This window comes from Battus philenor, unplaced genomic scaffold (assembly GCF_028537555.1).
Source record: "Battus philenor isolate CCGP_79_NKW_IND1 unplaced genomic scaffold, ilBatPhil1.0.hap1 SCAF_19, whole genome shotgun sequence".
NCBI classification, from domain to species: Eukaryota; Metazoa; Arthropoda; class Insecta; order Lepidoptera; family Papilionidae; genus Battus; species Battus philenor.
Window position 1 is genome coordinate 7912955 of NW_027181681.1, and position 14278 is coordinate 7927232.

General features: G+C 32.1%; 1 protein-coding gene and 1 non-coding gene across 2 annotated transcripts; both read left to right on the plus strand.

Annotated features, from left to right (window-relative positions):
• Positions 1–323: 323 nt before the first annotated feature.
• On the plus strand, positions 324–513 carry LOC137921825 (U2 spliceosomal RNA). The gene has a single exon (XR_011107499.1). It is a non-coding gene; the product is annotated as a U2 spliceosomal RNA (small nuclear RNA).
• A 7910-nt stretch (positions 514–8423) lies between these two features.
• On the plus strand, positions 8424–13616 carry LOC137921426 (proton-coupled folate transporter-like). The gene is made up of 5 exons (XM_068764186.1): positions 8424–9545; positions 9676–9777; positions 10255–10476; positions 12526–12682; positions 13418–13616. Exons 1-5 carry the CDS (start codon positions 8561–8563, stop codon positions 13515–13517), a joined length of 1566 nt encoding a protein of 521 aa, XP_068620287.1. The 5' UTR covers positions 8424–8560; the 3' UTR covers positions 13518–13616.
• The last annotated feature ends 662 nt before the right edge of the window (positions 13617–14278 follow it).

The following is a 14278-nucleotide window of genomic DNA, read 5'->3' on the forward strand; positions in this document are numbered from 1 at the left end:
ATATATATATACACATATATATTTATATATATTATATATGTATTATATATAAATATATGATAGGAATAATAGCGTAACTTTCTCGTTCTAATTTATACGAATGAATTAAGTTTTAAGATATTTACTTGGTCAAGTATGTAAATATCATAGCATCAAGCAACGCATACAAAGTATTCGCACATTGTATCTGCATGTGTCTTAGTAATAAATGCAATTATGGCACTTTAATTGCCTATTTAGCAAAAATTGTCTTTCATGACAATTGTTCTAAACCATTATAACATACAAACGTATATTATCAAAGGTAAAACAAGTTAAAAAACTTAGTTAGACCTTTTGGCTTTTTAAAGGTGTAGTATCTGTTCTTTTCAGCTTAATATCTGAAAGTTCCCTCACTGCGAGGTCAATATGTTGAACCGATTTATGTAAAGCGACGGGATGTTCGGGAGCTCGCTTCACTCCCGTTACGGGTCCGCTCGCCATTGCAGTGCCGCTGGGATCGGCCCACATCTAAAAAATCGTTTTTCAATTAATTCCACAATTCTATCCTGTAAATTGTTTTTGTAAAAGATATTGAATTTAATTTTGTATAAAGCTTTATTGGTCTACATCTTATTCTAAATAGCCATTCGGTTTACTTCACACAACTATGTTTCATTATAGTTATAATAGGAACAACTTTACTTCTTATATTGCTAACGTTATGTGGTTATGTTTTAGTCTATTGCAATAGTGCTGTAGATTTTCGTATTCACTGGTTTTGGTTTGCTTACATTACTTTAGACTTAAAAATCTATAATTCTTAATAATACGTGATCTACTCTTGGGGCTTATACGCCCGGTCATTCCATAACACGTCCGTCCAAACGACGTAAGTTTTTTTTAATGGCCCTGTTTTTGAAGGCCTCTTGTTCTCTCTGCTTTGTGTGGGACAAAGACGTTACACTTTCCTGTTGAAATATATTTTTCTATATATATTTATTGACGTAAGTTTGGCGGCCTGCCAATACGGTGAAGTATCTAATGCTACGACGCGGCTCAAGATGCAGATTCTGAGTATAGTTACTGCAAAGAGGTCTAGTGTAAGCACTTCAGCGATCAGTCATTTTTAGCCAAGTGATGCTATGTGCATTAGGAAAATCTCATTGATGGAATATATGCTCGCATGAAAAAATATAAAAATGTTCCCCCGTCTTTAACAATATTCACAAGTGTATACGTATGTCACTTAAATATTACTATGTTTAATCCGTCTATGTATCTTGTTATAGGTTTGTACATTTTATTTCTGCCTATATACTTTTCACGATGACTTTGGAACCATAGAGTTTGGACTTGAAATTTCGTGAGAAATTTCGCCGAGTCAGGTCACCTAAGGACGACTATTGCGAAAATTCACTCGCAAAGAGATTTGAGGGAGGACGGAAAATATCAACTTTTCAAAGTACAGCACTTATGGGTATTAAACTTAGACAGAACATATTTAGCATGTTAAAAGTTGCTTAGAATGAAATATACTCGTATGTAATGACACACACAAAAGGCATTGCAGACCACGCGAAACGGGCAAAGGCTGATTGTTATTCATAGATCAATGTGACTTATGAGTCAACGCTTAAACGCCAAGTTAACGCTTTACCTACCACTAGTTATCACTAAACGACTGAATCGGCATGACAAACAAAAACTTGGTGCCAAATGGTGACAGTTCCTAAGTTCAGTGCACTTCATGATACATTTTATTAGAACGAGCTTTGTAACTATGTTACTAACTAGCAATTATGAACACATGATTCATTGATAAATATCAATTTCAGGCGCTATTAACATATAAAATTTAGAATAAAATTAAATTTTATTTTAAAAATGTCTTATAGCGACATTTTGCTAAAACTTTTAATTTTGGCTGTTCATGTCTAGTTTACTTAGTCTAGTAATAAATAATATATTGTTAAAATAAAAAATACCGTTTTTACATATTAGATAAAACGTTTATTACTAACATATTTTAATATATATATAATAATCTTTAGATTAAAATAATAACATTAAAACACATTAACCTTATTAAAAATGACCTCCACTAGATTTAACACAATACTTAATTAAGTTATTAAACGCGTTGATATGCTCTCTTGATAGAAAAAGTTTTCGCCGTCGAACTCATGGATTGTGTCATGGATTTCAAATTAAAAAATCAAATCATGCTTCACTTTCTTAACATGTCTATACACCATAATCTAGCGGAATAAGATCTGAATTAGATGATGACCAGTCTTTAGCTATAATGAAATTGAAAACTTTCGTTTCCAACCAAGCTTGAGTGGTAGTTGTTATTAACCAAGTTCAGTTTTAACTAGCATCTAAAAAGAATGATTATTATAACATAAAAAATGTTTTTCTTTGAATCATATTTTCGATTTATTATTTAAGAACTTAATTACTATTTTCGCGACCTTTCCTTTATATTTTATGATTTTCATTTAGTTCCTAGCTTATCAATTTTTTTTAATTTATTATATACATGTCAACGCTTTATTATTTTTCTGCTCTAGGCGCTGACACTCTTTCCTAGATGGAGAGCTACATTGCATATTACTTTAAGTCCTTATTTTACTTTTTTAATTCTGTATTTACTATACAAAACTTATTCTTTTTATCGCAATTAATTGCTAATTTGTGTACATGCCATTACTATATTTACATTTTTACATTACATTATTACTGTATTTGCTTGGCTCTTACTTTTATCTATTTTGTGTTCCTGTATTATATATTTGAGTGTAAAAAAAATTTCTCTATGTAATTACATTGGCTCACAGAATGAAATGGCATCTACGACAAAAAAAAGGCTGCTACAGACCTAATTTTCAATTTCAGCTGAGCTAAGGTAATATTAATACATTATATTAAAATGCTGTTTTGTTTAAAAAAAAAACTTTTATATTATTTATTATTTTTTATGCTTGTTTTTTATTTTATTCATAAACAATAAAATTATATTTAAAAACATCGAGCTAACCCAATACATATTGTCTTTTTTTCACTAAAAATAATCAACTCGAAATGTAATAAATTAAAATAATGTAACTTTAAAACATAGTGTTTATTGCAATGCTTTTTAATAGATAACATTATTAATTCTAGCGCATTTTCAACCACGGAAATATGTGACATACAATTGGCTATCTGGAAACCATGGACTTTCAAAATATTAATCTTAGCTACCAACGATCTATGAATGATCTTGGGATTTATCTATCAACATTGCAAATACAAGTCTAATTAAAAATAGACTTTTTTCCATGAGCACCCTTAAAAAGTGTCAATAATATTATTAAAAATAAAGGTAAATGAAATTGGTAGTCGTTCTCAAGATGGCTTTTTAATATATGTTTTATTTATGCCAACCATCTATGTAAATTTCTGTATGCTGGCAAATTAACGTTGTTTTCTACTTATAACAATATTCGCGCTGGAGTTTTTAAAAAGCAGCGTGCTGTAACCAGATTGCGAAGTTACGAGAACAATCAAAACACTACTGTTAAACCTGCAATCGACGGTTACCTAACTATTGTTATTACTCTTCACAATCTTTACGTTGACTTTTCGTCTAGCATTCACCGCCACTTAAAGTAGATCGAAGTTGTAAGTCGTTATCGGAAGGTAAAGCCAATGGAAGTGATATTTCGAATTTAGAAAATTATATCTAATTTAATTCATATTATTATAAACAATATTCAATCATATGTTATATCTGTACAAAGCGATGAGTTTTCTAATTCGTAATGGTTCTTTACAGAGTAGTTGTGGCCCAGCGGTAGTGGACTGAAGCTGACGATCCTAGGTCGCGGGTTTGGTTACTGGAATACAAACTTTATAATTGACATTTTATGCATTAATTATATCATAATATAAGATAGCTATTCCTCAAAAACAACTTCCAGCGGATGGGCAGCAGCATACTCGGCGTACCATAATACTGCGATTGTTAACCCGCCTACCAAGCGTAACGATTACGGTGTATCCTCCCATTGATATCTTTGGGGTAGGCCCATGTCTTCCAGTGAGCGTCCATGGACTAAACGACGAAAAGTTCATTACACTTTTTCCTTCAGGTAGAATAAATTGCTAACGAAGTCACCTATCAGTCCCCAAATTTAAATTGATTTTATTTTACGCTTATTATGGATTATTGACCTACGTCATACTCGGAGAAGGCTATACTTGGGACTTCATGGAAGATCAAATCAGGTAAGAAGAGATCCGTAGACAAACGTGGGTCAACGTGGGGTGGGATTTGGCCCACCGGATTGACAAGTTGAAGTGGCAGTTAGTAAGCTACATGGCACACAAAATTGGAGGCTGCTGTGAAGGTTATATAAAGTAAATCACGGATCGGAAAACGCAGTGTAGGATGTACATTTAGGTGGACAGAAGCAAGGTGCACCAGTGATTCTCAGAGTACCTGTATAGGTTTAAGCACAAAGAGAGTTCCTCGACCATCTGTGACCCAGCGGTGGACTAGACCGCGGTGCAAGTAATTACTTGCTGTCCCGTGTATGGAGGGTTAGAATGGCTTGTAAAATGGAAATAGGTAAGAGTATTGCTTGCGGCAGATTCGCTTTCCCACTTGGAAGAGGAAGAGAGCCACCACACACTCTGACGGTTTTGTTAAAAGGTGATTTAATCAAGCGTAACAAAATAGTATATCAAGAAATTGGGGCGAAGGATGGGAGGCGATGCGTGAATGTAATGTAAATGAATGCTGTGAGAATGATAGAACATATGTAGTATGAAAGAAGGAAGAAAGAGAGAAATTGTGAATGATGAGAAAAGAGGGTGAAAAAAAGAAGGCAAAGAAATCGCCGCTCCGAAAATAAGATGACGAAAGGCCCGCGATTGAGATTGAGAGCTTACCAAAATCGTTGGGTGAAGCCGGACGCAGGCCGCTTCCGGTCCTTCCGGAAAGCTATATAGGATGGTGATAAAAACGATAATGATACTTGGATGGAACGATGTATCCTATTCGTCATTAAAAGGAACTTCCATAAGACTATTAATTTAACACTTAATCTTAAAAACCATACAATGTTAAAAACGTACTGCTATTAAATATTGCCGCTAAATTAAGATATAGCTGTTTGAGTTATGATTAAGTTTTTGAAGTTATTGACAAAATAAATGCAACGTTATTTCATAAAATTAATTCTTGGTAATTATTAATATGTTTTAAAAAATGTTCTGGAAAAGTTCTATTAGAGTTATAGTTTAAAATATACATGTATTTGATGAACTCTCGCTCAAGCCATTTGCGAGTGGAATTACGTATCGTCCGTACTTTACTGATCTCTGATTGGAGATAGAAATATTCCTACCAATTATCAAGTATTTAAGCCCTACAGTTCTTGCGATATCGTGGTAAGTTAGTAATCTTTTAGATATGCTAGTAGTATTTTCCTTTTTTTAACGGATCATAGAGCTGTGTAAATGAAGTTGCGGCATAAATTTGCTAAAACACTGTTCACAAGTCAATATCAGGTTAATACCCTGCTGATGTTATGTTCGATGCTATAAAAATCATATTTTTAAAAATCTTTATCAAACTGCAAGCATTACATTTGTTACATGTGGTAATGCATTATATTTTTAATACATTTATTTTTAGTCTCAAGTAAAGGCAATTATAATAAGTGTTATTGGATTTAATATAGTTAACAATATCAAATATCGCGCTTCTATTATGCAAAAACAATAGCTGCAATTAATACGGTATGTTTAATTAGTGATTACTTTGCATCATGAATGAAATTTAGCGTATTGATCAATTTAATTCGAATATTGTTATGTTGGACAATATACTCGTTCCGATAAGACGTGGTTCTGATGCAAAAATATTATGCATTCGAAATTTAAACATGATAATACTTTGCGGTTTTCTAATATTATGTGGGTTTTTTGTTAAAATATATGAATTGATTCGATATTTTAGTTCAAGATAGTTTTCGTGATAAGGTCACCATCCTAAATGTCCTAAGGTCGCAATCCTTATCCATCAAATATTCCCCGCACATCTACTGAAATAGTCTTCGATGAAAACGAAAATAAATAAGAGTAATCTTAGAAACTAATCCATCTACGCCGCGTGCGGAAAGATGTGTTTACGCAGCAACGAACCAATTGCTTTTCTAAAATGCATGATGTTATCGTAAAAAATTCTTAACTTAATAAATCATTAATTACTTAATTTTATTAACATTTTTAAAATAAAATCTATGTACGATAATAAGTGTCACGTCTATACTATTGATATTAAAAAGAAAAATAAAAAGAGGACCGATATTTAGCCACTTCCGCACATGCAGTAGTAGTTGTGCAACAAAGTGCACCGCCCGCCAGCCCGCTGATAAATGCATATGCGGCAATCAATGTGAATTATACAACTGCCACCGCCAAATCACTCAACACGTGTTTCACCCCTCCATGGGGCATCTTCAGGAGTTGTTATACCGATTAGTGCCAAACACAGAGTGCCAAGAAAAAGAAAAATGTCCAGCTTTACCGTCACAAGACCATCTTAGTATTTTACATATTTAGGCAATGTAGATTCAATATAATTTATTGTGGTTGTAGCGTAGTATAAATTTTTGAAAAGCTTTGATATTTAAACGTATTCTATTTACTATTCAAGCGCAGCGTTCGACAGATGAAATTGTTCAGTCTTATGTTAAGAGGCTTATGTTAAGCTGTGAACGGTTTACAGGTGAAGTAATAACGATGGTAATGATTTGCCAGAGTGGTAAAAATATGGCCACTGCAGCCTTAAAGTTCTGGAGTAAAGACCTGGTGCAACACAGTACTTCCACCCACACAGTGAACAGACAACCTAGTTAAGGATGAATATGAAGATACTATGAAGACGCTGGATGCAATTCGCTTCCTACTAATCCTATTAAAAATCTGTTTGAAACGCAGACGACGTTTCTTTCGATTTTCTTTAGGAACAGTACTATACAGCTTTTAAAATTAGATTAAAATATACCACTGGCTATATATAAAACATAAATTAGAATATGTAAGATAAATAATTATACAAGGCGTACAGCTTCCTTTCTTTTTTGAATGATATGCTATTAAATTCAAATCTAGCTATAACAACTTATTCCTTATGAAATTAGTGTCGTTCAACACGACATTAAATGTTTGTTGCGTAAGTGTAGACGGTGGCCGACAGCATTCCATTCACTTTCAATTTGGAATCATAGCTTGTTTTTTTAATATGCTTATTTAAATGTATACATTTATTAAATTTAGTCGAATGTCTTCTTAATCACAGGGAATATAATATTTTACCATTTTTAAACGAAAACACGAAATATTAGAAACTTGAAATAAATATATTTCAGTAAGTTAATTAATTTAAATGTACAGTTTTGTTTTGTAACATTTTTCAAATGTCCTGAAGTGTGTTAGCTGTTAAAATAAGGGTTCTATGTAATAGGAGCGACACTTGACTATCATTTCTACTACACTATGTTAATAATGATTTCTGCCCAATTATATTTGTAGCCTATTAAACTTTAATTCTTTTTACTGAGAATTTGATAAAACATCAGAATTTTGGTTACGGTTTATTTTCTAAATTTTCTTTTTAAAATACAATAGTTCTTTTTACGCTATCATGTATATCGTATCGAAGTTATGTTTATTAATTAGTTTGATAGTTACGCCACTTTAACCAGTACAAGGGCATTGAATATTCACGACAAATTTGGTCGAGTTGGTAGTCGTTTATAGATCTATTTACACCGTACATTTTTGTTATTCGCGTTTCATAGACAAGCGATATCTTATTACGCTACCTCAACCAACGTACCACAGATAAAATAAAGAGCTTTATAGAATATTTAAATGTTTTCATATCAGCTAATAGACGGCAACTGCAAAGCATAGGCCTCTCAAAAAAACCGATCTATGACCGATCCCAGGTTGCCTGATCCAGCGATTTCTCACTGTCGTGATTATATCGTCGGTCCAACTAGTGAGGACCTTCACATCACTTCTACCGGCTCATTGCCGCCAATTGGTAACCTTTAGCATTAAAATCATTCATGTAAATCATTATTCGATCTAATCATCAATGTTATTTAAATTTCTTTAAATCATTACAACGAAATTGAAAGACAAAAATACAATATGAATTATTAAATTTCGATACATTTACTTTGTTAAGATGGAACAATACTAAGCAATAATTAAATGAATATAAAATAATTATAATAAGTAATTAAGTAAACGGATCTATCTCATTTTTTTAATTCATAAACTGATCGGTATCGGTTTTTATATAACTATCGAATCAAATATAATATGCACTTGAACTTTGGTTCTGTGGTCACTTTCAAGGATACATGGCACATGAACATGTTTTACCGTAGATTAAGACAAAAAACTAGTTTGTTTCAAAATACAAGATTGCTAAGCCAGTTGCGTCTTGTGTTTACAAATAGGCTCACATCATTTTTGTGTTTTAATGAATAATATAATGCAATAAATTAAAATGCAGACTAAAACTGTAAGTGAACTGGAGTTGACAGAAAACGTAAACGAAATTCAAAACGGTGATACGAAGAAAAAAGAACAAAGCGATGAAAAAGAACAACAAGAACACCACGTACCTATCTCCTGTTTTGACAGAGTGATAAATCTTTTAAAGTTTTTTACAGTTGAACCGTTTCTGCTGTGTTATATTATGCCCAATGTGATATCTTCATTGGCGGTACAAAAATTAAACATGGAAAAAGCTTGTAGAACGGATTTGAATTTCTCGGAAGAAATTTGTGCTTTAGCATTCAGCGGTGATGTCAGCGATAATGTCACGGTTGCTGCTCTAAATGGTGCTCAAAAATTGGTAGCAAATATGACAGCCTGGAAGCAACCTTTACAAAGTGGTATTCCTGCGATAGCGATTTTATTTGTTGGCGCGTGGAGCGACAAAACTGGCAACAGAAAAGCCCTAATGCTTTTTCCCATAATGGGCGAACTAATATCGGCGATTGGATTAATATTGACTACATATTTTTTTCTAGAATGGCCCTTGTGGGTGACAGCATTAATAGAAGCTTTGCCGTCTGCTTTTTCAGGCGGATTGTCAATCGCTTTAATGGGCTCTTATAGTTATATAGCGGATGTTACGACAGTTGAATCAAGGACGTTCCGAATGGGTGTTGTAGCTGTAATAGTGACTTTGGGAATACCCTTAGGATCCTCTATCAGTGGTGTATTAACGGATGCTGTAGGCTATTATGGAATATTCGGTATTGCAACATTATTGTATGTTTTTGCCTTCATTCACACGTATTTTAGAGTTCACGATATTAGAAGAGTGGACATGGAAGGAACATTTATAGAGAAATTAAAACAATTTTTTAATCTCGATCATATATGGGCAACAATATCACTTCTTTTTTTGTCACCCAAAAGACAGAAAATTAAAATTTTATTGGTTATTTGTGCCCACATTGTAATTATTGGACCAGTTTTTGGTAAGAATTTATTGACTTTAAAATATGCATCTTAAAATACCTAATGTCTACAACGCAAAATATCACTATAAATTAATTACTTGATTTATTGAGTAATTAAATAATCTCTTTATTCTGAATTTTTCCTCAGGCGAAGCCGGAGTTATGTTCTTATATACACTTAAAAAATATAACATGACCGTGGTGGAGTTTAGCTTATTCTCAACATATTCAATTCTAATGGGTCTGGCAGGTAAATATATAAATTTTTAAAAAGAAAAACAAACTTTAAGCGACAGATTGTTATTAATATTCTCTCCTTTTATATAAAAATTAAACTGCTAAAACTTGACAGGGAATAAATATCAATCATATCAGCATAGACGCCCACAGCTAGTCACAGTCCTCCCCCAAAGTTATGTATGGGAGAATGTGCCAAAATCGCCACACTTGACAGGCGGGTTGGCGATCGCAGTGTAGTATTATAGTACGAAATGAACGCTGAAGCCCAAGCTCTGGAATTCTGTTTGTGAGCAGTGTTATTCTTATGTAAATAATGCACAAAGTGTGAATTATCAAAGAATGTATCCCAGGAATCGAACTCGCGACCTGCGATGGCAAGTCTCGGTTCTCTACCACTAGGCTATCACTGGTTTTTTAACTAAAGATACATTAATATTTTATGTTTTAAATGGACTATAGTTTCATAAGTAAATTGATAAACTTACAGGAACTGCCGTGGCTGTCACGGTGTTCAGCAAAATGCTGAAAATGCACGACGCTCTAATAGGTGTTATTGCGACGAGTTGCAAAGTAATGTCGAGTTTAGTGTACTCATTGTCGCCAACTAAATCATGGTTCTACAGCGGCCCGGCGTTCGATTTCTTCGGTAATTCGGGAACAACTGCTATCAGGTCTTTGGGGACGAAGGTTGTGGATGAAGATAAAGTCGGTTAGTAACATAACATCCATTTATTGGTACAAGTGTCAAGTCTGCGGCTGATAATTATTCTATATCACCATAGATGCCTTTTCTATTATCCCGAACAGCTAAAAAAGCGAAGACATTATAAAGTACAACATCTAAGTAATTATTTCGATTAACAACAAATCTTATTACTATCTTAAGAACTTGGAACCAAACAGAAACACGTAATTTTCATGCTATGTAAACATCTTCAACATAATTCAAATAAAAATAATGTTACATGTAATATATAAACGTAATCTACACTAATTGTATTTTATAACACATTGTAACCATTAATAACTAATCTAAGTAATAAATAATGTTATATTTATAGTTCTAGGTCAATTTTGGTATAACACCTTTTTTATTTTAATTCTATTAGTACTCAGTAATACTGAATAATAATTTTATAAAACACTTTTTATAACAAACGTATGTGCCTAAATAAATAATGTAAAAAGAAAATCGAAGGTAGCACAAAGATTTAGGAATGTTATTTATTATAATGCAATTTGAGTAATTTATAGAAATGTCTTATAACTATTTTTTTTACAGATTACCTTCATACAACGAATAGGAATTAAGGAAGAGAAACTAATCACCAAAAAGTTGTTTACCTTGCGGTACATGCTTACTTGGTTATAAATACCTTCTTCTTTACTTAAATATAAAATATTTAAACTGGCACGAAATAAATTTCATTCTTTTTTTGACTTAAGAAAGCATAATTTTCCAATTAAAAGTCCACGAAGTCTATTATTATGTTAATTTAGAACTAAGCTGTTGCATTTTAACAGTTGTAATAAAATAGGTGTAACTTAAATTTCATATTTAACATATTTAATTTTCATATTTAATTAATGTGTAATATAGTCTCATTGACATTAACATAAGAGGGAAAACGTGGTTTTACATAGTTTTATGTAACGGACGCATAAAAACTTCTAAACCGGATAATTTGGTACCATACTACAATCAAGGTGAAGATGTTTAAGTACCTAAAGGTTTTTGTTAAGAAACGTCTTATCTAAACTAACGTTTTGTTGTTAATTTACTTTAAAAAAAAATAAAACAGAATTAAACCAGCCTTGTTTTCTAATGGCATACTTCCCGATGATGTGGGGGGAATAAAATATAGAAACTTATCCTAAAATCATTCTTGCGTTTTAAGTAATCATTTAAAGCATGCAAAATAATACTTTGAAATACGAGTTCGAATTTATTTCGCTGACATAGATCTGTAACAAATGAATAAATTGATCAAAGATATTACTTGATTCGATTGATATAGTTATCCAGATGGTATTATCATACTTAACTTGGTGTCCATACTGGCATCGTAAAATTAACTCAAGAATAATAAAATACGAATTTATATAAAATACGAAGTTATTAAAAGCGAGATGCTTAATTATTCAAATTGTGAAGTCAAGGCATAAGTTTGGTTCATGTTCAATGTTACTTCGAAATAATTATACAGGGTATTTGGTTATAGATGTTAAATCTTTGAAGGAGTGAATGCGTAGCTCATTTATTAGCACATAGCTTTAAACCTTTTTCACCTTTTCGCATTACATTATTTTATAACTTTTCCCATACTAATATATGTTATATTAATTTATTTTTCCTATTGGAATGCCGTAAGCTAATGTCTTTTGGCAGTAGCAGAGGCTGCAGGAAATAAAATGAATAATAATTAATTTTCATAGTTAGTAATTCGAATTTTGAAAATGCTTGTTTTTATATTATCATTGCATTACACAATATTTCTGAAACGATTGAATTTTAGGGAGAGTCTACTATATAAATTGACAGTAAAGGTGCTATACATTCACTTAATAATTTTTTTTGCACCTATTAACAATCATTCTTTATAAAATAATAAAAAAAGTATGAAGAAAATAAAAGTCTATCTTTTATTTTTCTTCTATGCGTATTATATTAATTGAGAAATAAATGGACGTAATTTTGTTAGAAACAGTTATGTAAGATAATAAACCCTACTGATATTTGTTCTCTCATAAATTTCAGGTAAAATGTGCTCACTAATTGGCTTCATCGAGGCCCTTGTTCCAGTGATTTACACCCCGCTGTACAGCAAAGTGTATTCAGAGACAATTGAAACATTCTCTGGTACCTTTTACATGCTCGGTGGCCTTATGACTGCTCCAGCATTCTTTATATTCATGTAAGTACGGTAACTATTTTATAGTAGTATTTTGTATACGAGTACTATTATGAGGGCTAAAGGTTCTCAAGTGGCGACGACAAGCTGTAAAAAGCGGCGTGAGTAGGCCTTTTAGGGGGAACGGTGCAGGCCGCGGGAAGTCACTGAATGTCCGCAGCGCAAAACCGTTCACTGTGGACATTTGGTAAAGACCTGGGCCGTCCGTGGACGTCTATAGGCTGATACAATGATGATGATACTTTGTCAAAGATGTCAAAGAGCTGTATACTTCTGTTTGACGCTATTTATATATATATATAAACACATACTGAACAGACATACTGAATACGCATGTAAAATTTGGTAAAAATCGGTCAAGCCGTTTCGGAGGAGTTCAAGTTCGAACATCGTGACACGAGATATATTAGATATATTTAGATATATTACTTTGTATTATAAGTACTCTGTAATAGGATTGTTCATTGGCCATTTCCAACACCTATCGCTGTTTGACCGCCTGCTCTATTTTTCCTTATTAATTAAGAAAAAAGAAACCGCCGTTGCACTTATTTTATTGTTTTTTTCATCTGATTTCTTTTTATGTCCTGTCATTGTACAATTAAGTGTAAATGAATATTTTTTGGCAGCGTATTTTGTGTACGTATATAACATTTACGTTTTTACATACTTTAATTGTTTAACTGTTTATATAATACAAATTACATTCTCATCTTCTTACGCTATACTTCTCAACAGATTTCTGTATAATATGCAAAAGCGTGACGAACGTGACCAAGTGACAAATCCAAGCGCAAAAGAGATCCACGCCCACGAAAACGTCGTTACAGTTCTTTGAATTAATTAACTTTTTAACTAAATTTTGGTAAATAATAAATCGAATTAATGTTAATAATGTAAAGTACAATATAGTCTAACAAACACCGAATTTTATATATAATTGATATATGTGAGAAATTTTAATAAATAATATCATTAGATTATAAATACGATTTATTGTTAAGTTTTTTTCTTTTTACTTTTTCAAGTGGTTTACGTTACTGAAGATTTATGAACATGTGACTATTTATTATATAAAAACTTGTTACTATTAACATTATTTGCGATTATTTGAATTGTAACAAATATTTTTACTTTGTATACTATTTGTATGAATGTTTTATTAAATAAATATTGTCGTTAAAGATTTCAGTAGTATAATTTTAACTTTTTCCTTTAAAAGACTATCGCTAATTGATCATCTGTAGCATTGGTAAATAGGGAAGATTTCCACAAAACCGATAACATTTTTTAATTAATTATATCAAATAAGTCTCGGATGACTAAAGATCTGTTCCGGTAAATTCCTCATTTGGAGAAAATGACTAATAGTCATATTTTCCTACAGGAAACATACATGAAATCCAACGCTTTAAGAGTAAGAGACTTTTCAATGCCATTTATGTTAAAACAATCATTTTGCCAAAACTACTTTTCCTCCCAGTAATCGGAAAGGACATACATCCAATTTATGCATCGATTTGTGATAAACTTTAAACTCATTTGTTCATCATTGGAACTTTTAACAGGACTCTTTTTGATTGCCAACTTTTTTTAAAT

Coding starts and splice junctions, on each gene's coding strand:
- LOC137921426 (XM_068764186.1), top strand. CDS start 8,561: ATGCAGACTAAAACTGTAAGTGAACTGGAGTTGACAGAAAACGTAAAC. Junction 9,778..10,254: donor AATTCTAATGGGTCTGGCAG/GTAAATATATAA, acceptor ATAAACTTACAG/GAACTGCCGTGGCTGTCACG. Junction 10,477..12,525: donor TGTGGATGAAGATAAAGTCG/GTTAGTAACATA, acceptor CATAAATTTCAG/GTAAAATGTGCTCACTAATT.